This window comes from Branchiostoma floridae, chromosome 19, assembly GCF_000003815.2.
Source record: "Branchiostoma floridae strain S238N-H82 chromosome 19, Bfl_VNyyK, whole genome shotgun sequence".
Classification (NCBI taxonomy): domain Eukaryota; kingdom Metazoa; phylum Chordata; class Leptocardii; order Amphioxiformes; family Branchiostomatidae; genus Branchiostoma; species Branchiostoma floridae.
In genome coordinates this window covers 10657548-10681763 of record NC_049997.1, presented here as the reverse complement: position 1 = coordinate 10681763, position 24216 = coordinate 10657548, and the positions used below count along the sequence as shown (strand labels likewise).

Sequence of the window (24216 nt, the reverse complement as noted above, 5' to 3'; positions counted from 1 at the left end):
GCAGTCTACAACAACAAAATGACTAAAAAAACATGTCCTTAGAGGGCGGCCCCGTTGGTATTACATATAGATTCTACCCCAACCCTGTCAACGTTTCTGGTGTTTAGAAATGTACACTGACTTGTACTTGGTCTAGATACCCTTTGAGCTATACTGTTTACTAATGACTTGACTTCTGCAAATATGGTGGAGGCAAAATGAATGTTTGTGAATGAATGTTTAGGTACAGTATAACCATAACACTAACCCTTAGCTTCTAGGATTAGGGTTAGAGCTATGTCTTCAAATGTCCTCTAGTAGACTTTGACTCTCCTAGTAATACACATAAGTGAGTGACAAGTTTAGTATCATTAGGAAGCTTTTCGATACGTATTTGTAATCCGTAAAACCCTCAGAAATATTGGTATTGTCTAGAAATCGCACGTCTTTGTAATCTTTAAGTAGGACAAACTTGGTATCATTCGATAGGTTTCTTGGTACGTATTGAGATCACGTATTTGTAATCTGAAAAACACTCAAAAACATTGTTATTGTCCAGAAATCATACGTAGTTGTAATCTTCAAGTTGGCCAAAATCGGTATCATTTCGAATAGGTCTCTTAGTACGATTTTGAAATCTGAAGAAAACACGACAACATTGTTATTGTCTATAAATGCACTGTTCATGCCCACTCACCGCCGTGTTGGCCCAGGGAAAGAAGATACCGAGAGTGAAGATCCCCAGCAAAGGTCCACCTACCATACCAAACATGGCAAGGGCGGCCTGGAGAAGAAGAAAGTCCCGACACGATACAATGATACTGAATAGCAAGTTTCAAGAAACGATTTAGTATATATAACACCGAAAATAGTTTCATCAGGTTGGTAGAATATAGGATGAATTAGAATTCTTCTTACACAACCAGTAGGTACTTACATTGCTTACGTTTCAACCCCAGTGATGAACCGGGACGAGGGGGGATACAAGCTAAGCCACGTTTGGGATTGTTTTCTCACCGCAAAAGCGCCACCTACATCGGCTACATATAGCGATGAGAAGCAGAACTCCAGTTAGAAGCTCTGACGAAGGTGTATGAGAGACATCAAAACGTAAGCAATGTAATTACCTACTGGTGGTGTAAGAAGAATTCTCCTTCATGCTATACATATGACAAATGAACGGATGACTACATCTAGGCTTCGGTCACAATTGGAATACGGGGCCCTGTACATGTACCTTGCAGCTTCTGGGATATATGTAAGTACGACCGGGGACCGGTTTCATTTTAATCCGGAGTTGAAAGTATTGGGCCCGGCACAAATAGACGCCGTGACCTACCCGTGAGGTACAACGAGAACACCCCCCCCCCCCCCCCTCCCCACATCTGGGAGTCCACCGGGACAAATTTTTTGCTTCGAAACCCGACCGGGGCTACATCCCTGACGGGCACCGCTGCAGTTCGGACCTAAGCCTTACCTGTAAGACGGCTCCCATGAAGGAAGATGCCCAGGCCAGTAGAATCATCAGAGCACCATAGAACGCCACTATGTAACGACCACAAAAAAGAAAAGAAAACAGAATGATAGCTAGCATTGATTCGAACTGAGTCATCATTGTAAATGCGTCTTCATGTGTACAATTCGCAACGTCAGCATTCCGCTGCCTGGTGAATGATATTGTGTAACTTCACTTCCAAAAGGAATTCGAAGAACGGATGACAGCCAATGTAGATTGATTGTACAAATTCACTATTGATATTTTGGCATGAACCCCGCCTATTGTTAGACTACTCCATGTTTGATCAGTAGTAACAGACTGTACATATTCCTTAAGGTTCCCCAGTATTTTGACAAAAGTACTACATGTATTTGTTTTTTCTGACCGGTCCACTACCCTTGTACTGTATGTGAAGCTACCCGTGTAATTCGTCCAGACACACCAGTGTATGTTATAACTCCATGTGCAATAGTACTCGACTGTACAAACACTAGTCTTAGAGGTTGACAAATGTACTATTGTTGTTGTTGTTTTTAATTTAAAAAAAAATAGAAAAAAATTTCACTTTCATTTGAGGGATGGGACATGTGTAGCTCTGTCTCACCCAGTACTTTGGAGATGTTGGTGTACTGCCGCTCCGACAGGTCTTTTTTAAACGGCTTGATGAAGTCCTCTAACGTCACTGCTGCCAGGGAGTTCAAACCGGACGACATCGTGCTGCAAACAGGACACAAACAGCACAGTTTCAGCAGGAGAACAAAAAGTCCATCCAAGCGAAAGATCGTTTGCACGGTTTATCTATTTTCGACAACACCAACGCATGTCCGGAACTTAAGGTACACAAAAAGGAAGTGTAAACCTTCTCTCCGATCCTCACTCTGTTTCTCTCTTTCTCTCTGAGACTCTCTCTCTCTCTTTCTCGCTCTCTTTCTTTCTCAGACACTCACACACACTGATACAGTACTTCAACAGTACCTCCATTTTTCATTAAGGTGGGGTCACACCTGCGTATATATTTAGGTTCGTATGAGGCGCGCATGGGAGAATTTACCTCCACCAGGCCCCACAGGTCGTTGGAAAAATAATAGAAATTGGACAAACGTAAACAGGTAACATGTCAGACGAGTTAGCTGGGTCGCTAACCATACTTCTCGGTCAGCTAACTCATCTGGCATGTTATGTATCTATATTTGTCCAATTTGTACTATTTTTCCCGCGACCTGTGGAGTCTGGTAGAGACTAGGAGAGTCATACGCACCTCAAACGGACTTGAATATATACGCATGTGTGACCCCACCTTTAGTGACCCCACCTTTAGATTCGATCAAAAGAAACCATTTCCTCTAACCCTGTAGATAAAAAGTCCCAATATCCTCAATTTTGTTTGGCGGATCGCGGACGCCGTAACCAAGCAACCGTTTTTAACATCGTAATCCAGTGGGGTGAATGATCGGGTCACCGTGTACTTCAAAGAGATGAGTTATTGGTAGGTCGTGTAAAAGATTAACAAAGATGCAGAAGAGCCTAGAGGGATCCCGTGTTAGTCCTTTGCAACTTAGATCTTACAGGTCTTAGGGAATTGAGTGACCGTATAATTAAATCAATTCCATCTGGCCAAATTTTGAAGAAAAATCTAATAAACTAGCATGAAACAATCGCGGCTCGGAAAAGCTATATCTTAACTGTCGGTTCTTTTATCAAAGCATTGTAAGTCATAGCAAGGTGATTGACCGTTCATACACCAAGGTCCCTCCGTCTGCGTCTTGTGCAGTCGGTTGTATACTTCAAAGAGATCAGAGGTTGATAGAGGATCTTAAGAAATTGACTACGTTAAAACAAGAGACTTGGGGGATCCCATTTTAGTCTTCTTATGTTTGATAGCATAAGTGAGTTCAGTGACTGGTCACGTACCTGAGAAGTTCAGTGACTGTTCGCAAATCAGAAGTTCGGTGACTGATCACATAACTGAAAAGTTCATTGACCTGACTGTTCGCATAACAGAAGTTCAGTGACTGATCACATAACTGAGAAGTTCACCTCAACTCTACACTTACTTCGTACGCACAGCTTGTTTTGTGAATAGGAAATGAAATCTAAGTGACTTGGTTGGAACAGAGCTTATAGAGAAACACGTGTTGGAGCTTCCACGTGTTTGTCTTAGCCTTCGCATAAGAGTTGAATGACCGTACGTCCCTCCAGGTTGATTGATCAACCAATCTAATAAAAAAAAACTCTATTTATAAAAAAGCACTCCATTTGAAAAATACCGGATATTTGATTAATACACAGTATGTCATAGGAAGTTGAATTGCCATATATACATCACAGTCTGGTGATACTGTTGATTGGAAATTCAATTAAGCGACTTCCGTTGGAGCAGAGGTAACTAGGAAAATACATTTCTAAACTTAGCATGAAAGTTCATCTGTGTTGGTAGAATACATTCTACAAAAATTGTTAAACTTTCCTTCGTCATTCTGTGAACTAGCCTCTACCAGGCTTCGTGGATCGGTGGTCTAATTGTAGAAATTGGACAAATAGAATCTATGGTACGCTAGGGGAATTAGCCGGGCAGAAGAGTACGTTTCCGAGGTGAGGATAATGATTCTACCGATCCACGGAGCCTGGTAGAGGCTACTGTGAACAAGGTCGACGGAGTTTGACCGAAAATTTAGATGGTAAGTCCCAATAGTTTGATTAAGTGTTGGAAGGAAAGTTTAGCAATTTGTTCTATAACATTTCTAAGCTGTCACGTTTTATCTTGATCCCATAAAGTTGAACGACCGTATATTGTCGTGAGTTCAGTTAATATGAAATACAGCAGAAGCCGCTTAATTGCACGGCATATTTGCCAGTAAGTTCCCAGGTAACGCGAAGTTATCTAGCTGTACCGCAACGGTTTGGGAATTTTGGGATTCCGAGCAGTTAACAGAAGTGTGCGTTAATCCGTTGTGCACTTAACTGGCTTCTACTGTATGACTGGGTGAAATGTTACAAAATAGAAAATCATACTGTCGAATATCCAATCGATGCATAGTACGTTTTAGGGCATGAGTCATCGTTTAAGCCAAGGTCACAACCCGCCGTACGTTCAATTTGTCCGTACCGGCGTACGTTTTTTGGAGAGGTCACGTCCGCCACATATTTCTGAAAACGTTCAGGTTGTACAGGGCAGGTGCGACGCCCGTACTGGAACGTACGGGGACGAATCCACAGCCCGATGGCACACAGAGTTTTGCCTGCAAGTTAAGTTCTACGGCGTGTCTGCGTGCTGCAAAATCTGTCGGATTCCCTACGAGTTCGTACGGAGGCGGTACTCACCACTTACGGATCCCAAAGGGTTGCCCACGTTTTGGCACGTAGACAGCAGGTATTTGCACGTGCGGCGGGTTTTGCCCTTAGCTTTACCGCAACTTTTGAGTATGTCCTCGACACTAACTTCCGAGGGATTTCAAGAAGCTATCATATCCAAGGGCATAAACTTCAAGCAAGTCCTTTATGCCCAAAATGATTTCCCGGTCTCCCTAAGCGCGCTTATAGTTGCTTGGAGAGGTTTATGTACATCGCATATCCTTGGAAAACAAATCACAAGAGAAACATGTGTTCAAACTTTTTTATCCTAATTCCATGTAAGTCAGTGACCGCACACCTTCGTGAGGCTAATTCATAGTTGGTTATTGGGTGGGCCGACTACCAAGTCTTTGCAGCCAGGGGCTAAATTGCGGGGCATTTTAATGTACGAGCTTACAATAGGCGGGGTAAAATCGCAAGGGTCTGGAGCGAGCTGCCATACGGCGCCACTCTGGTGACCTCAATACGACAGTAATTGCCCCAAGTGCGGCCAAGCTACTGTAGGATAGAAAGCCTAATTGCTTAAAATAGCATAATGTCGAATATCCAATCCATACATAGCACATGTTAGGAAATTGATCGGGTGTATATACGTCCAAGACGCAGGTTCTTGTTGATAGCAAAATGCAGGGGGTTTGTCACATTATCTACATTTTGAGCCGAAAAACTGAAAACTGACAAAATAGAAAAGCATACAAAACGCTTAAAATACTTCTAGATAGGGGTGGGCACCGGTACGGTGTACCGGTACAAAACGGGTTTTCTTATTGGACCGGTCCAGAAACACCGGACCTAAAAAATTCTGTGGACCGGATGTTGGGCCTATTGGAAAATGAACAGATGATATGTTTAGGCATTCACACTTTTCGGCGCTTAACTCTATTCAGACCGGGCTTTTTTGGTCATCCCTGGACCGGGGGGGGGGGGCTTTTGAGGCCCTCCACTTTTAAGTCCTATAACTCTAAAACAACGTGCCGAAGGACCACCAAATTTTGCAAACATAATGTCGGCATTATATCTAACAAGTATGTGACGTTTGACGTTACGCTGACGTAAGATGACGTAATGATGACGTCAGCAATTTGATTATATTGGCCGGACCCAGGAAAAAAGGGTATTCTCAGAAAACTTCAAGCTATGCTACAAAAATGTAACAACAAGTGCAAATAACAGAATAATAATGTTTATTACGACTTGCGTTGCCAATAGCAACATCAATAACGTCAAAATGACGTCATAAAATGACGTCATGCACATCTAAGATACGAGTTGGGCTCCGCCATATTATATCCACCACCTTGAATTTTTAAAATCCTTTTTTTGCAACAAAAAACCACAAAGGGCAATGAAAATAGACTAGATTCATTCATTTAGATGGTTTTTGATGAAAAAATACCAGGTGGTTACAAATTTTAAGGGATAATTAGCTTATTATTCTTGATCTGGCCATACGGTCCGCCATCTTGGATTTTGGGCTGACGACGTCATCAAATTAGCATAATTTATACATATATAATTATGAAAGATATGCTAAATAATATAAGATTTTATTTATGTAACAAAATAGCAGTAATATAGCAAATAAATGTGAAAAAAATTGTTAGAACCAAAAATAGTGATTTTTGGCAAAACTGCCTGTCAACAAACGGTTGCCATGGCAACACGAAAAAAATGTAAAATTTGTCAAACTTCGTAAAATTGTTGCCAACAATATTTTAGGAAAACTCACCTAATTTGGTGGCTCTAGCGTAAGCCGCTCTGGCGTTATAGGACATGAAATTTAGCGCAGGCCTCAACCAGCCCCCCCCCCCCCCCTCTGAATAGGGTTAACGGTCGAGGAAAATAACAAAAGCGAAGCAGAGTAGAGTCTATAGTCAGTTTTACAGTCAGTCGTACAGAGGCAGTTAGCCTTGTAGGATTTTATAACGCCAGTGGGAGTCGAATACTCCACAAAACAGATTATTTTGAGTATCGTCCATTCACAATTTCTCATACTGAATCAGAAACTTCAAGTTTGGACCTTGACCTGATCCTCTCGACCTGAACCGGACCTGGACCTGAATTTCCTGTACCGGTACCCACCCCTACTTCTAAATCAATTTGGCGCAAACAACTGCTTGCGTAGATTAGAACACCTGGTAGGTCACTAACACTCAGATTCACGCCTGACGTCCGTAAGCCATATATGGCGAACTTGATCAGTGCATGTCCCTGCCCTACAGGATGTTGATGGAAGTCCTGCCGGGAATTTCTCGATTCCTTGAAATGTATGCCTGATGCGTGATGTCCTTGTTACGCTTCAACAAGTCATGTTTACCGTCCTCGACATTTAAGATATAACTTCCGAGGTAAACTTGAAATGCAATTAAGTGACTATGTTGGAACATGTGTTCAAGCTGCCACGTTTTTATCCTAACCCAGTGAAGTTGGGTGACCGCACAGGCGTTTGTTAGTTGATAGAAAACCCAGTCGGGTGAAATGGTACAAAATAGAAAATGCCAAATATTCAATCGATACATATATATTACGTACGAGTGTTAGTACGTGAAGTTGTTTTGGCGTATACATGCAACAGACTAAGGTTATTATTGATAAAAAAAGTTGGGACTTGTTGGCCATTCTGTTTAAAATTGTCAGTTCCATTTTCAATATTGGGCAAGAAAAGTAAAATGTAGACAAAAGAAAAATGTCAAGAAAGTGCCTACAAACGTCTAACAGACATCTGAAAAAAGGCGGCGCAAACAACTACTTGGAGCGTAGATAGAGCACCTGGTAGATCCCTAACAGTACGAATTTACGCCTGACGTACGTAGGACATATATTGCGACCTTAACAGTGAATGTCCCTGACGCTACATGTTGTTGTTGTTGGACGTCCTGCCGGGATTACGAATTTCCTGGGGAAAATTATATGCCTTTGAAAGTGAACCGTGGTCACACTGTCCTTGGTGTGTTTTACTGCAATTTTTGAGTATGTCCTCGACACTAACTTCCGAGGGATTTCAAAAAGCTATCATTTCCAGGGGCATAAACTTCAAGCAAGTCCTTAATACCAAAAATGATTTCCCGATCTCCCTAAGCGTGCTTGCTTGTTAGGAGAGGTTTATGTACATCGCGTGTCCTTGAAAAACAAATCTCACGAATCCGTCTGTTGACCGGAATGGGTATTAAAAAATATTACAATAATCATTCCTATCAGGTATAACGTTTTGATTACTATGGATAATACGGCTTAAAATGCATTTTTTTCTTTCCTTAACAACTTTGCTTACTAAACTTACTAAACTTGAACAAGAATCACATATAAGAAATGTAAGGTCATTCAATTCTCCTTGCTTTATGCAACTTTCTATGACGTCTAGTTTAAATTGGTGAAAGGTCCTTAGACGGAAATTCGTGACCCCGGGTTGCTCGAATAACATATGTATGATTTACTTGGAGATCTCTAGAGCTACTCTGCTGGATGATATTTATGGCCATTCTACTTTATAGGAGGCTCAAAATAGAAATGAGATTAAAACTTAAAACGGGCCCGGGATATCTCCAAGCTCCTTTTTAACAAAGTTACTTTAATTAAGTTAGCCTATCAACCTTATGCGACATGATATGCACTGTGTCCTGCAAAATACGGCAGCTAGAAAATGAGTTAATTTGCACAGCAAGGTTCTTTTCGGTCTCATATGTTATTTCAATAAACAACCTTGCTGAAGTACATGTATACAGTCCGTTAACTTTGTGCTTAATGATGTATACTGTCATTCAACTGTATATATGCTAAATGACGTATACGGTCAGTCAACTTTGTGCTAAATGACGTATACGGTCAGTCAACTTTGTGCGAAATGACTTATACGGTCAGTCAACTTTGTGCTAATTATATATAATAAATGACGTATACGGTCAGTCAACTTTATGCAAAATGACGTTAACGGTCAGTCAACTTTATGTAAAATGACATGATACGGTCAGTCAACTTCATTCTTTATACTAAGTTTGTGGAAACGAAAAATAGAAATGTATACGTAAAGATTTTACTCAAATAAGGCCCACGACCATTCTCTTGATGTATTGTAAAGTTTGATGTCTTTTATTAATTACTTTTCGTTCCAGAAAGCTGTTTGCGGAAATGAAAAATTAAAGTTTATTTCAATAAATTTGCACAATGCATGCTGTTGAATCATTTTTGGTCCGTTTGTGTTTTTGTTGTCTTTTATATCTTACTTCTCGTTCCCCAGAGCTGCCCTGGTTCGGAAATGTGACCTGTATCTGTATCTATATAGCCGGTTTCAGCGCCCTTCGACGAAAAACGAATTTCTGAACACATCAATCCATCGTTCGATAACTCTGGTACTTGAAGGCATGATTAAAAAATGATGTTTATATTTCAGCCATACATAGTATGGTGAAATATATTGTATTCGTAATGTTTCTTCTTTCTTCTTTCTCCTGTTAAATCTTCAAAGTGATTCATCTCCGCCGTTCCTGGACCGAATGACCTGAAATTTGGCACAGGGGTAGAATGGGCCAATACCTTGATGCTTTTTTGCTCAGTTTTTTCATATCTGCCTCTAAAATGATTTTATTGAGATTTTTGGTCAATTTTAGACCAAAACTGTATATTTTGGCCCCTGTACCCTGGTATTACAACCAAATGAGCTGAAATTTGACAGAGATGTGCCTTGATAATGCCCCCATATAAATTCAATAACACGTTTGGTGTACAGTACAACAAAATGCTTATTTTTGCGATTTTTTGACCAATTTTTGACCAAAAAAGGACACTTTTGGCTCCTGTACCTTGGTATTGCAACCGAATGAGCTGAAATTTGACACAGATGTGCCTTGATAATCCCTTCATATAAATTCAATAACACTTTTGGTGTACAGTGCAACAAAATGCTTATTTTTGCGATTTTTTGCCAATTTTTGACCAAAAAAGGACACTTTTGGCTCCTGTACCCTGGTGTTACAATTAAATGACCTGAAATTTGGTATAGATAGGCATTAGATACTTAGTAACAAGATTCAAGTAAAATTTTTGACATAAAAAACTTTAAAATGATTAATTTTGGCACTTTTCTGAGGGGAAATTTGTTTTCTTTTGGCCTCCTGACGTGACCTTCCATGACCCCGCACAGAGCCACACCTGTGCGCGTCAGCCGGAGAGTTAATTGAATCAAAGACCTGGCCAATCAGCGAAGAGGAGGCCAAAGGCTAATTAATATTCATAAGCGGGGCCTCATGATCCCGTATATAGCAGTGTTCCCGCCAGGGGGAGCGAAGCCCGCCTAAGGCTCTCGCATTTTAGACTATTCAGAAGGCTTTATATTGTATCAGTTCTTAGGGGCATATCTATGATAATCGCAGCAGTCACTTAACTTCTCTTCAGGAGTTTAGCGTAACACTATTTCAGGTCAAACCGTCAAAGGCAACTAAAAACCAACTTTAACGTTACTGAGTTCAACAGTACGTATAACTTGTTATCCGAAGTTGAAACGCTAGCGATGGTATTTTCGCTGCGCTGTTAGCTCCGTGCGACTGTTGTTGACGGTCTTATAACGGTATATTTTGCACCCCTGTACCCTGGTATGAGTAACATTCCCCCGGAAGCTCTTGCATTTTAGACTATTGAGAAGGCTTCTTTTATCAGTTTTTTTAGGGCCATATCTACGATAATCGTAGCAGTCACTTACTTCTCTTCAGCAGTTTGACTTTAAAATATTTCGGGTCAAAGCTTCAAAGACAACTAAAACCTCATAAACAACAAATTTTACTTAGCTCAACAGTATACAAAAATATTGTACGGGTTGCCATCCTTAGTTGAAGCGCTTATTTATAGCGCTAGTATCTTCGCTGCGCCGTTAGCCGCCGTGCGACTTTTGTTGACGGTCTGATATCCCTACGTCGCCGCCTCGCTGATATTCCCACGGACATGTTTCAAGAAAAATACCCAGCAAAAAACGCTGTTCTGCGTCAAATTCTATTCTATAAAACATGTGGGACTCAGTGTTACAGTCTAAATATTTTATAGAAGCATCGCTGTAGGACGGAAGGTCCAAGCAATGTAAAACATCACGTAGCATGAAGTTCGCTGTCAACTGGCACACAGCACATGACTGTTTGAAACTCTAAGTCTAATCAACAGCCGTGTTTGATTGATAGCCGGCGGTCCTTTGATGAAGTCGGCGAAAGTTGCGTTAGTTAGAAAATCTGCGTTTAGTTTTGATACGTAATTATAAGTTAGACAGTGGCGAGAATGATTATTTTCTCATCAATATTTCTCTTCAGAATTATTTGAAAATAAGAATAGGCTCGATGGCTGATTGCATACAAAGTAAAACAGTTTAACAGTTTTACAGCTTCAATTCTAAAACAAACGCTCCTACAGTACCTGCACCTGCTTGATAATTATTAAATCGTATGCCCTACTTGAATAAAAAAGTTCACTGCAATAATAAATGTACCCACATCACAAGGAGCTTATACTTTTTAAAACTTACACCTAGTTATCGTACTGAAAATTGTTAATGACATTACATGAAGTCACTCAACAATTTTCAGTCATGATGAAAATTTTCTGAATGGTAGGTGTGATTATTGTCATTTTCTGAAAAATAGAAGCAAGCTCTGTTTTTACCTGGAATCAATTCACAATACCAGTCCACTTTGGGGGATAATGTACAGTTAAGAGGATGTTCCATTTTTGAGAAGGGGTGATTTGGAACAGTCCAATGTTGCGTGGGAAGGGGTATGGCTGAAATATGCTGTATTTGCTCTTAAGCAAATGTCGGCCTTTCTAGTTAATTAATTGTTTTTGTAATAATTGTCGACAAATCTCATTTCCAATAGGTGCTTTTTGGTGCATTTGTGTTTTTCCGATGCACAAGTAGTATAATATCATCAATCAATAGTATTTTCAGAAAAACACTACTGTTTGGTAAAGTTTGGACAAAATGATATTACAAAGCACAATTCCTTGGCTAATAATATTAATGATATGCACACATTGCATGATGGGAAGGTAAAAAGACACCACTTGTGACCTACCTAAGGGCTCCGGCAAACACAGCTGACACGAACACCCCAGGGAGACCAGGCAGCCAACTGAGTAACATCATCACCGTGTAGGGCATCAGCTGAGATGGGGAGGTAAAAGACCACAGTTCGGTTGGGGAGGTAAAAGACCACTTTTACCTTCTGTCTGTACCTTGTATATAGCACTGTTAATATAAGTTACAAAAACTTTAGTGCAGTGCCATATTGTCCTCATCTGTCCAAAATCAAATAAAACTAGAAAGGCCGACATTTGCTTAGGAGCAAATACAGCATATTGCAATCCATCTTCATCCTTGAAAAAATCCCAAAATTCAACAATTTGAAGTAATGTTTGCTCAAAGGGAAAATTAAGTACTGTGGGCACTTGTCCTACACACCTTCATGCCGAATTTTAGGTCATTTGGTTTCAATATAAGGGCATAGGAGCCAAAAATATACATTTTTTTAGTTTAGAATGGCTAAAAATCCCAAAATAACTCATTTTATAAGTGTTCTATGAAGAAAGTGTTGATGGGGTCCTGTTGTCATATGTCCAATTTACCTTTGTACCAAATTTCAGGTTATTTTGTTTACATACAAGGGCATAGAAGCCAAAAATATACATTTTTAGTCAAAAATGACTGAAAACCCCCAAATAACTAATTTTTGAAGTGATCTATGAAGAAAGTGTCAATGGGACCCTGTGAGCATATGTTCAATGCACCTCTGTACCAAATTTCAGGTCACTTGGTTTCTATACAAGGGCATAGGAGCATAAAATATACAATTTTAGTCAAAAATGGCCAAAAACCCTAAAATAACTCATTTTTGAAGTGATCTATGAACAAAGTGTTGATGGTTTTCTGTGCTCATATGTCCAATGCACCTCTGTACCAAATTTTAGGTCATTAGCTTGTAATACCAGGGCACAGGGGCCCAAAATATACATATTTTGTCTAAAAATGACCAAAAACCCTAAATATCATAAATTCTAAGGCCTCTATCAAGAAAATGAAAAAAACACCTGGGGGTATTTGCTATCCCTACCTCCATGCCAAATTTCAGCTCATTTGGCCTAAAAATGAAAAAGTTGAATCAATTTGAAGATTTGACAGGAGGAGGAGAAGAAACCGAGAAAAAACTAGAAAGGCCGACATTTGCTTGGGAGCAAATACAGCATATTGCAATCCATCTTCATCCTGGAAAAAATCCCCAAATTCAACAATTTGAAGTACTGTTTGCTCAAAGGGAACATGAAGTACTGTGGGCACTTGTCCTACACACCTTCATGCCGAATTTTAGGTCATTTGGTTTCAATATAAGGGCATAGGAGCCAAAAATATAATTTTTTAGTTGAAAATGGCTAAAAACCCCAAAATAACTCATTTCATAAGTGCTCTATGAAGAAAGTGTTGATGGGGTCCTGTTGTCATATGTCCAATTTACCTTTGTACCAAATTTCAGGTCATTTGATTTACATACAAGGGCATAGAAGCCCAAAATATACATTTTTAGTCAAAAATGACTGAAAACCCCAAAATTACTAATTTTTGAAGTGATCTCTGAAGAAAGTGCCAATGGGGTCCTGTGAGCATATGTTCAATGCACCTCTGTACCAAATTTCAGGTCATTTGGTTTCTATACAAGGGCATAGGAGCAAAAAATATGCATTTTTAGTAAAAAATGGCCAAAAACCCTAAAATAACTCATTTTTGGAGTAAACAATGAATATAGCGTTGATGGGGTTCTGTGGTCATATGTCAAACGCACCTCTGTACCAAATTTCAGGTCATTTGGTTTTAATACAAGGGCACAGGAGCCAAAAATATACATTTTTCGTAATAAATGGCCAAAAACCCTAAAATAACTAATTTTTGAAGTGATCTATAAATAAAGTGTTGATGGTTTTCTGTGTTCATATGTCCAATGCACCTCTGTAGCAAATTTCAGGTCATTAGCTTGTAATACCAGGGCACAGGGGCCCAAAATGTACATATTTTGTCTAAAAATGACCAAAAACCCTAAATATCATAAATTCTAAGGCCTCTGTCAAAAAAGTGAAAAAAACACCTGGGGGTATTTGATATCCCTACCCCCATGCCAAATTTCAGCTCATTTGGTCCAAAAATGAAAAAGTTAAAGGGGTCTGAAGATTTGACAGGAGAAGAAACTCAGCAAAAACTAGAAAGGCCGACATTTGCTTGGGAGCAAATACAGCATATTGCAATCCATCTTCATATGCATGCCAATCCCAAATTTAACAATTTTTGATTGATGTACACCATAGGTGTGAATAGAGCCCTGTGGCTACATAACGTAGGCACCTTCATACCAAATTTCAGACCATTTGGTTTTCATACATAGGTACAGGAGCCAAAACTTAACATTTTTAGTCCGTAAATGGCAAAAAATTCCAAAATTCAACAATTTAAAGTATTGTATGCCCAAAGTGAAAATGAAGTACTATGGGCACTTCCCAGACACACTTTCATGCCGAATTTCAGGTCATTAGGTTTTCATACAAGGGTATAGGAGCCAAAAGTATACATTTTTTTGTCAAAAATAGCCAAAAAAACCAAAATAACTCATTTTTAAAGGGATCTATAAAGAAAGTGTTGATTGGACCCTGTGCTCATATGTCCAATGCACCTATGTACCAAATTTCAGGTCATTAGGTTTTCATATAAGGGTATAGGAGCCAAAAATATACATTTTTTGTCAAAAATGGCCGAAAACCCCAAAATAACTCATTTTTGAAGTGACCAATGAAGAAAGTGTTGATGGAGCCCTGTGCTCATATATCCAATGCACCTATATACCAAATTTCAGTTCATTTAGCCTACATACAAGGGCATAGGAGCCAAAAATAGACATTTTTAGTTAAAAATGGCCAAAACCCTAAAATAACTCATTTTTAAAGTGATCTATGAAGAAAGTGTTGATGGTTTTCTGTGCTGATATGTCCAATGCACCTCTGTACCAAATTTCAGGTCATTATGGTTTAATACCAGGGCACAGGGGCCCAAAATATATATATTTTGTCTAAAAATGACCAAAAACCCAAAATATCAAAATTTCTAAGGCCTCTATCAAAAAAGTGAAAAAAACACCTGGGGGTATTTGCTATCCCTACCTCCATGCCAAATTTCAGCTCATTTGCCCCAAAAGTGAAAAAGTTGAATCGACTTGAAGATTTTGACAGGAGGAGAAGAAACGAAGGAAAAACAATATATTGCAATCCCATACTATGTATGGATTGCAATATAACAATATATTGCAATCCCATACTATGTATGGATTGCAATATAACAATATATTGCAATCCCATACTATGTATGGATTGCAATATAACAATATATTGCAATCCCATACTATGTATGGATTGCAATATAAAAACATTAATGTTTACACAGCTGTTGCGGGAAACATTTTGTAAAGGTTTGTTCTTCCGAAAAAAGAAAGGCGGCGCTCGTGAATGTGACCTTGTAGATAAAGCTGGCAATAAGGTAGCAAACTGAGTAACATCATCAGCTAGGGGGATATAAAACATTAATGTTTACACAGCTGTTGTGGGAAACATTTTGTAAAAGTTTATTCTTCCGAAAAAAGATAGGGACGCTCGTGAATGTGACCTTGTAGATAAAGCTGGCAATAAGACAGTCAGCTGAGCAACATCATCACCGTGTACGGCATCAGCTAGGATGATATAAAACATTAATGTTTACACAGCTGTTGTGGGAAACATTTTGTAAAGGTTTATTCTTCCGAAAAAAATAGGGGACGCTCGTGAATGTGACCTTGTAGATAAAGCTGGCAATAAGGCAGCCAGCTGATCAACATCAGCGTATAGGGCATCAGCTAGGATGATATGGAACATTAATGTTCACATTAGCCTAGCTACCATCCGGATAGTAGTTTGCTCCGACGTATATTATATATACAATTGCTTATTGCTCCAACTTTTATTATACACCATATACAGTCGCCAAAAAGCAGTTACTCAAGCAACTGGATATGGTTTTGGAAACGGTCAGACGTTTCAGACACTGACGAAAGACGCCGGATGGCTATCTGAAACGTCTGACCGTTTCCAAAGTCACATCCAGTTGCTTGAGTGACTGTTTTTTGGCGTATCTTATTACAAGGATGTCTAACCTTCATCAACGTACCATATACATTCGCTTCTCTACTAGTAGCAGAAGCGAACATAGGAGCCAACTTCTAGACCCAGGTCATGTGTACATAGCTGTTGCAGGTTTTAAAGTTACGAGTGATGAGTCCTAAAGCGATAAACATTGTGCAAAAGTTTACTTTGCTATTCTTCCAAAATACGATAGGTGGCGCTCGTGATTGTGACCTTGTAGATAGTGTTTACTTTGAATTCATTTAAATTGCAACAGGAACAATACAATATGGGCACTGTCAAAGATAAGCACGTACTGTGTAGAAATTGAAGCCCATATGATTATTTTGGAAATAAAAGGAAGTAAGAATACATGAATAGTAAGTGGGCCCAATTTTTTCAAATTGGGAAAAATAGGACATGCAGGCGATTCCGAGAAGCAACGAATAAATTTAGTGTGGCCTTAACGCACATTTAGGGCTGGGTATCGGTACAGCGTACCGGCACAAAACCGGTTTTTCTTATTGGACCGGTCCAGAAAAACCGGACCTGAAAAAATTAGGTGGACTGGATGTTTTCATCAGGCATTCACACATTTTGGCGCTTGCAGGTGGAAGAAAATAAAAAGAGTGAAGTAGAGTACAGTTTATAGTAATTTCTACCAAGTTTTACAGCCAATCGTACTGGTGTAGATAGCGTTGAAGGGTTTTAAAACGCCAGTGTAAGTCTAGTACTCCACCAAACAGATTTCTTTGTAGTGAAATGGACCATTGGTATGAGTCATACTGCATCAGGTCCAGGTTCAGGTCCGGACCTGGACCTGATCCTCCAGACCTGAACCGGACCTGGACCTGAATTTTCTGTACCGGTACCCACCCCTACGCACAGTGAACCAGGTACATGTACATACCTGATCGGAAGTTTTTAGATAATCTGCGGTGACGGGGTCGCAATCCTTATTCAATGCGTACATCACCAGGCCGCACAGAGACGCCAGCGTAACGATAACGAACAACCCGGGGATGTTCAAGTACAGCGCTCTGTAACAGAAAACGTTCCAATCAAATGATGGCCAGATTTTATTTTTGAACTCGTACATTGAAAATGAAATTTGAACTAGTTTTAATTTTCAATGTACGAGTTCAAAAAGAAAATCTGGCCAACGCTCATGGACAAAAATGCTGTTACTATCCTATCCATGTAACCCGTATCCTTGAGGTGAACTCTCACTGCACTTGCGTCAAGTTTGCGTCACTCCGGGGTTTGAAAGATACTCAACGAATTTTCTTACCTTTTCTTTGTGTATTTCTTCGTCTTCTAAGTCACACTTAGTATGGAGTATCTAAATCATAACAAAAACGGAGAAAATAACAAAACAGTGACGCAGTGAACGAACCCCGCAGTGACGCAAGCTTGACGCAAATACAATGAGAGTGCATCTTTAGAGTGGCATTTGGCCAGGTTCCGGTCTTATTACATGCGCTCGCATCAATATTGAACAGCCCAGAAAATGTAACCCACATCATCGAAGCAACATAGCCTAATGAAGTGATTTGTATATCAGGGCTCAAAATACTTTTCCTGCCTACCTGCATTGGTGCAGGTAACATTGAAAACTACCTGCACCGGAAAAAATTCACCTGCACCGCTCTGAATTTAGGAAGTATGGATCATACTAAAATTGTTCAGGAACCATTGCTGTTTTTTTCGTTTATACTTTATAGGAGGTAACAGTCAATGCAGCTAATAACAATCTATATACACCTACATCGTAGGACATTTATGTATCAAACCCAGTACATGGACCAGTGCAGGTTAGGTGTAGGTAGACATCAGAAATACCTGCACAGCTCCAATTCTACCTGCACTAACCTGCATATGCAGGTGGTATTTCGAGCCCTGTAGAACCAATAGTGTAAATGACATGCTAGACCCTTTATGTTGATGTATCCATAATATATTATGTAGATATCCATATATATGTGTTTAGTTGTACTGTAAGTAGTTGTTATACATGTAGACCTTACGAAAATCGCTGTACTTTTGTCGTGTCAATAGAGATTGTTGTTGAAGTATCATTTTATATGTAACTACCCCCATTATGAGGATGAAAGAAACAACCTTTTCGACACAATCAATACAATATTTCCAACTTTTCACCAGTTGGTCACCTCCAAAAAGCTAATATTCCTGTTACAATCACAGAACCTACTAATCATTAAAGACGTGGGACTTTTCAACAGCCACCGCCTCCAAAGAAGAAGTCAAACCTCCCAGTAAACAATGTAGAATCATGTATATAGATAGCTGTGTAGAATGGAAACTTCTTACTTTTTTTACTGTCTGTAACCTTTCATGAATTTGCAAATAAATAAAGTATAAAGCGAAGACAATGTCAGCCTTACGTCTGTGCCTTGCGGAGGTTCTTACAGCTCAGGTACCGCTGCACCTGCGCCTGGTTCACTCCGAACACAGCCGTCCACATGAACCCTCCACCAATCAGAACACTCCACGTGCTGTGACGTATTCTCGGGTCGGCATCGAACCTTTTGAATGGAAATTTCGAAACAAACTCGATTCTTTGTACAAACCCGTTCACGGGTCCAACTGCGTTTGCGCAGGTCAAAGGTTCCCAGGTGTTTTGACCATGCTTTGTATCCGAATATGTATAAGTATGGCCTCCGATCCGTCGGTTGGTTTACATAAAAATGCCATGACGTAGTTTGTTTATGTCTATATTTGACCTGCGTATAGGCAGTTGGGTCCCTGAACGGGCTCATTGTTTCTTACACTCTAGAGTATAGCTCATATGACTAAACCAATTGTGCTCTCCGAGCAGAGATTGATGTACCCTTTTTATTACATGCCCCTTTTTCTTTCCGCCGGGTGCATATAAAAAGGATACAATCTATTCCAGCAGCTACGAAAGCTACCAAAAGAAGGAAACACTCTGACAGTAGTGCTGTGTACCTAAAACTCGGAACTGGAAGTGGACTTGTAAAAACGTTCAGTTCTAAGAAAAGAAAAGAAAACTGAATGTCAGGAACCAAGTCCGGACTTACCAAAAGCTATCTCTCTCAGGTAAATTGATATGTATCCCCCCTCAAAAAAGGAAAAAACATTTTCTAGCACACGTATGCAACCTGAATCATCCTGACCTGAACCTGTCATAGTACGCAGCACTATATGACTGTGATAATACGCCAAAAAAAGTAGTTACTCAACCAACTGGATAATGGTTTTGGAAACGGTCAAATATTTCAACCGGAATGCACCAGTTTTCGTCAATGACACTGAACAGAAGTGATCTGGAAGAACGGTGTCACTGACGAAAACTGGTGCATTCCAGTTGAAACGTCTGACCGTTTCCAAAATCATATCCAGTTGCTTGAGTAACTACTTTTTGGCGTATCTTATTACCTGGATGTCTAACCTACATCGACGTGACTGTGACAATACTCACACAAAGAAAGTCAGCCTCTCTCCATCCAGGTTCCTGCTCCAGACTTCCCCAAAGCCCCCCACGTTGATGCTGCCCTGGATGATGACGGCCAGGAAGCCCATACACATGACACACACCTGGAACGTGTCGGTCCACATCACAGCCTTCATACCGCCCTAGGTGGAGGGATTCACAAAATAGTCTTGTTTTGTTATCTATTTATTAAAGAAAAATTAAAGAAAAACAACAGGTACATGGCAATGAAATACAAAAAACATGACCCGCAAGAGGGCAAAGCTTCTGCTTATACGATGGCCTCCCTTTACTAACTTATTTCAAATCCAGACGGGAAACTGATATCTTGGTGCTTATAACATTATTGGGACGACGTACTCGTAAATGGGTAGAAGGGAAGGCCCAAGTATCGATGAAGGTGAGTCTAAATTACTGTTATTGGAAATGTTACATGTACAATACAGCTTACGTACTATATAAAAAAACATAATTTTCGCTTATGAATATTCCTTGTACATTGTACACTCCATACAGCACTGAGCACGATACGTACGAGTATACGTATACTTACTATTGTAGTGTAAAAGGTGCACACAATTCCTAGGGTCAACACGGCTCCCCAGAGGTTAACTCCGGTCACTGAGGAAATAGATGTCACAGATTTTAAATTTGACACAATTTCTCTCTCTCCTTTCTCTCTTTCCCTCTTTTCTCCCTCCCGCACTCTGTATCTTTCGTACTGTCTCTCTTTTTCTCTCTGTCTCTCTCTCTGTGTCTCTCCCTGTATCTCTCCCTCTATCTCCCACTCTTTCTCTCCTCTTTCTCTCTCTCTCTCTCTCCCTCTCTTTTCCCTCTTTTTCTTCTCTCTTTCCCAATCTGTGTGCCTCTCTCTTGTCTCTTTTCGAATTCTTTCCATCTCTATGACTTAATTATCCTTAGATAATGTACGTCATTTATTTCATTTTCATCATAACTTATCTACTCACCTTCTTCCAGAGCCAGCGCAGGGGCGTACAGACAGATCCCCATGTATATTGTCTAAAATATAAACAGAACATCATCATTTACCTACCAAAAACCTATAGAAGCGTCGTCTAGCGACATGAAGCATCATTGGGTTGCTGAAGCCTATAAAAGCGTCGTTTGGCGATTTGGACATGAATAGCAGGACCCTGAGTAATATGGCCAGAAACACCTGGTCTATGCACCAGAAAAGGGGTAAAAACAAAGGGGAACTCACCATTTGCAAAATAAAGGTGGCACAACCGAGTCTTCGTACTACGACGGAGAACCTTCTCTCAAGGTACTATAGGAGATAGAAATAAGACTTGTTAATGATATAAGTCTATATTTTATATGTTAGTCTGATCTTCATATGATCTATCTGCACCGTGCATGTGTACATCCGTTTTATGCATTTACTTTTAATACTGAGAACCCTGGAAGATTAGACCTTGATTCGGGGCTAAATGGTATCTCAGCAAACTCAATTCTAGGATACGTGGGGAAGGACAACCTCAACCTCGTCCAAACTTAGGCCACAGCAAGTAAATTTAATGGATGACATCAGCGCGCGCATTTATTTTCTCCTGATTGAAAAAAAAAAACAAGAATTTTTTTCTTCTTAAGGGATGCTCAATATGGCGCTTAAGTACCAAAATGAGCAAATATATTGTGTTGTAGTCTAACAATTGTAGAATTGACACTTGCGAGGTATCCAGGACTGTAGTCGTAGAAATGAAACTTATTGGATAGTTGTAAAAGTGACACCAATATGGAAGCTATGAGTGTGGTTACCAACTTTGTTGGTGATGCCAGTTTACCACACTAATGTTGCTTTTACCACACCAGTACATGTCTTAAATACATGAATTAATGCCTTGTTGGCTGTAATACCATGTTTTGTCCCTTTAATAATTTTTACAACAGTCATCACAACTTTATGGTGCCTATTTTTGAAAATGTAGCCATCTTGTTGTTTTTTCACCCATCTTATTTTTTTTCGCCCTATCGCACAATTTTTGCAGTCTGCAGAGGATGTCACCCATAAAATGTACTTGCTGTGGCTTACGCCACATCTTCAGAAAAGGCGTTGGAGCCGCTTGTTCCCAGTATAAGAACCAGTACACAATAAACGTCATGTTTCGGCGTTTGGCTTCCTCGGTGTTCTGGGCTCGAAATCATGCACTGGTTCGAATACAGTTCCTAAGTGTGGACGGCTGGCTTGATGTTTTCTTTCCCCACACACTCTATTTATATATATATATACTCAATACTAGAGTTTCATGGTCAGCCAAGGATGGCCGGTCAGCCATGTAACTCGATACTTTGTCAAACGTGCCTGGCAAAGGAGAACAACATACTGGCAAGGGACGTCGGAAATAGATTTGACATTTGTTCAAATCACTAACGTCACCACGTTTCCGTCTTCTCCAGAAATAACAGGGTAGGGTAGGTCAGTAACCTCTATGGCGTTCGAAAAGGATCAAGGTCGCTTTGTGATTAATGATATAAGGTCACAACAGCAAGTAAACAGGACACACTGACCTGTACAGACTCCAAATCTAATGCAAGATGGCAAAAGAGTAAAAATAAGATGCATTGATTATGAAAAATAGACATCATAAATAGTACAGCTAGCAAGTATTTTATTCCTCAAAAAAAAATGTTAGAGGTGAGACTCGTACATGGCAGCCTCGTCAATATAACACCAAGATGGATACCTCACTAGCATCGGCGTCACTTCTACAACTTCAAGACTACAACATGATATAAATTGGGGTTTGCCGTAATTCCTTGTTTTGACAATCTCCGAAAAGAAAATTTGAAAAATCCGAAAATCAGAGCTCGTATCTGCTTGTCTTGTCTTGTTATTTCTATCCTTATTCCTAATATTAGTCGGGTTTTTTTAAATCTTCATTTCTAATTAGAACTACATTCCAGTCACTACGCCTCTCTCTGTTCTCTCTCACTTATTTCCCTTTCTCTTGTTTCCATCCCCCCTAGAAAGATGGTCCGTTCCAATAGCGACCTTGACGTTAAGACGGATAAACTATCCATGCGCAACAACTTGTCTTGCGCATGCGCGCTCAAGTCTTAAAATACAGGGCGCGAAATTCCTGCCCACCATAGGTCCCTCTAGGTACGCATGATATGTACAACATGTGTTGCAATTACACAGAAAGGTCAAACCTTTGAACTTAGCTGACCTCATACACAGCTGAGGTCATTTTGGTGGTCTTTTTATAAGAACCAGAAAAAACATTCTACACATTTCCTACATCCTTTGCCATTTGTGATTTGAAGGACACTTCGTGTCAACAAAATTCATCTGTCAGTAGCATCGGCTATCATAATTTCACCAGGTGCCATAATACCGCCACGTCAAAAAACGTTATGTAGAGGTCTTCCCAAGATTGTCTTGAACACCGAATGTTAAGTATCCTAAATGTAACATAATTCAGATATTTAGGTGTTGAAAAGAATCTTGAGGAGGCCTCTGTAACAACATTTTTTGAGGTGGCGGTATAATGGCACCTGGTGGAATTATGCGAATGTGTGTTACACGTTAAGGTCAGTTCAGTTCAGATGATCCTCGTAGAACAAGGTGCCACGAAGAATGCCGCTCCAGAATTCTCGGTCCAACATTGCGGTCAGATGGTCACGGTCCTTTAGACCAACTTCTCCCTCCAGCACTTTCTTTATTTTTAGGTTGGGTCGTCCCCTTCTTCTTTTCTGGTCAGTTTGCCAGAGGATAGATATGATACGAATAAGTTTTTATAACGCTAGTTTACTTTTATCTTCGGGTTGACCTTTATCCGTTGTCCTTAAAAACAGCACATTAAGGAGTATTACGTCTGATGACAGTAGTTTCAAATTTGCAATATTTTTAAAATGTTCCGATTTGAAACCACCGTCGACGCGTTCGTCGACTTCATATCCCTAAATACGTTTTTTTCTTACAAACAACGAATATAGGTTACCCTCGGATAAAGGTGAACCAGCGTTACATTCCAAAGCCTTTCTACTTACCTCGTAGGCACTGGTGACGCCTAGGTTGAAGAACACGGGCATGTAGAGGTGTGCGGAGATCACAATCATGAAGATATAGGTGATCCAGAACATCCAGAACATGGTCCCGTGTGTGTACACCTCAGCAGGGGTGCCGAGAACAGTGATGGCTGACATGAAGGACGCCATCAGAGACATGGCCACGGGCACCACGTGCATCTGTCGGTCAGCAAGAAGGAACTCCTGACAACATTAGAACACAAAACTGTGAGTTTCATGAGGAACATGATTCCGTGTGTTTACACCTCAGCAGGGATGCCGAGAACCGTGATAGCTGACATGAAGGACGCCATCAGAGACATGGCCACGGGCACCACGTACATCTGTCGGTCAGCTAGAAGGAACTCCTGACAACAGAAAAAAGACAACATTTGATCTGGATTAATACTGAGATATAAGGAAGAACATGGTCCCATGTGTGTACACCTCAGCAGGGGTGCCGAGCACCGTGATAGCTGACATTAAGGACGCCATCAGAGACATGGCCACGGGCACCACGTGCATCTGTCGGTCAGCTAGAAGAAACTCCTGACAACATTAGAACACAAAACTGTGAGTTTCATGAGGAACATGATTCCGTGTGTTTACACCTCAGCAGGGATGCCGAGAACAGTGATAGCTGACATGAAGGACGCCATCAGAGACATGGCCACAGGCACCACGTGCATCTGTCTGTCAGCTTGGAGAAACTCCTGACAACAAT

At 40.2% G+C, this 24216-nt stretch overlaps 1 protein-coding gene across 1 annotated transcript in view; it reads right to left on the bottom strand.

Moving 5' to 3' along the window:
* Positions 1 to 24216, bottom strand: part of LOC118406994 (sodium-coupled monocarboxylate transporter 1-like) — a 31355-nt gene that overhangs the window by 3660 nt on the left and 3479 nt on the right. The window contains exons 3-14 of the mRNA XM_035807400.1: positions 23930 to 24041; positions 23475 to 23584; positions 20683 to 20748; positions 20429 to 20480; positions 20014 to 20081; positions 19449 to 19603; positions 18391 to 18531; positions 16896 to 17025; positions 11875 to 11963; positions 2082 to 2194; positions 1457 to 1524; positions 677 to 763 (exon numbers count right to left, since the gene is read on the bottom strand). Of these exons, the coding sequence (XP_035663293.1) occupies positions 677 to 763; positions 1457 to 1524; positions 2082 to 2194; positions 11875 to 11963; positions 16896 to 17025; positions 18391 to 18531; positions 19449 to 19603; positions 20014 to 20081; positions 20429 to 20480; positions 20683 to 20748; positions 23475 to 23584; positions 23930 to 24041 (1191 nt within the window). The remainder of the gene's footprint in view (positions 1 to 676; positions 764 to 1456; positions 1525 to 2081; positions 2195 to 11874; positions 11964 to 16895; positions 17026 to 18390; positions 18532 to 19448; positions 19604 to 20013; positions 20082 to 20428; positions 20481 to 20682; positions 20749 to 23474; positions 23585 to 23929; positions 24042 to 24216) is intronic.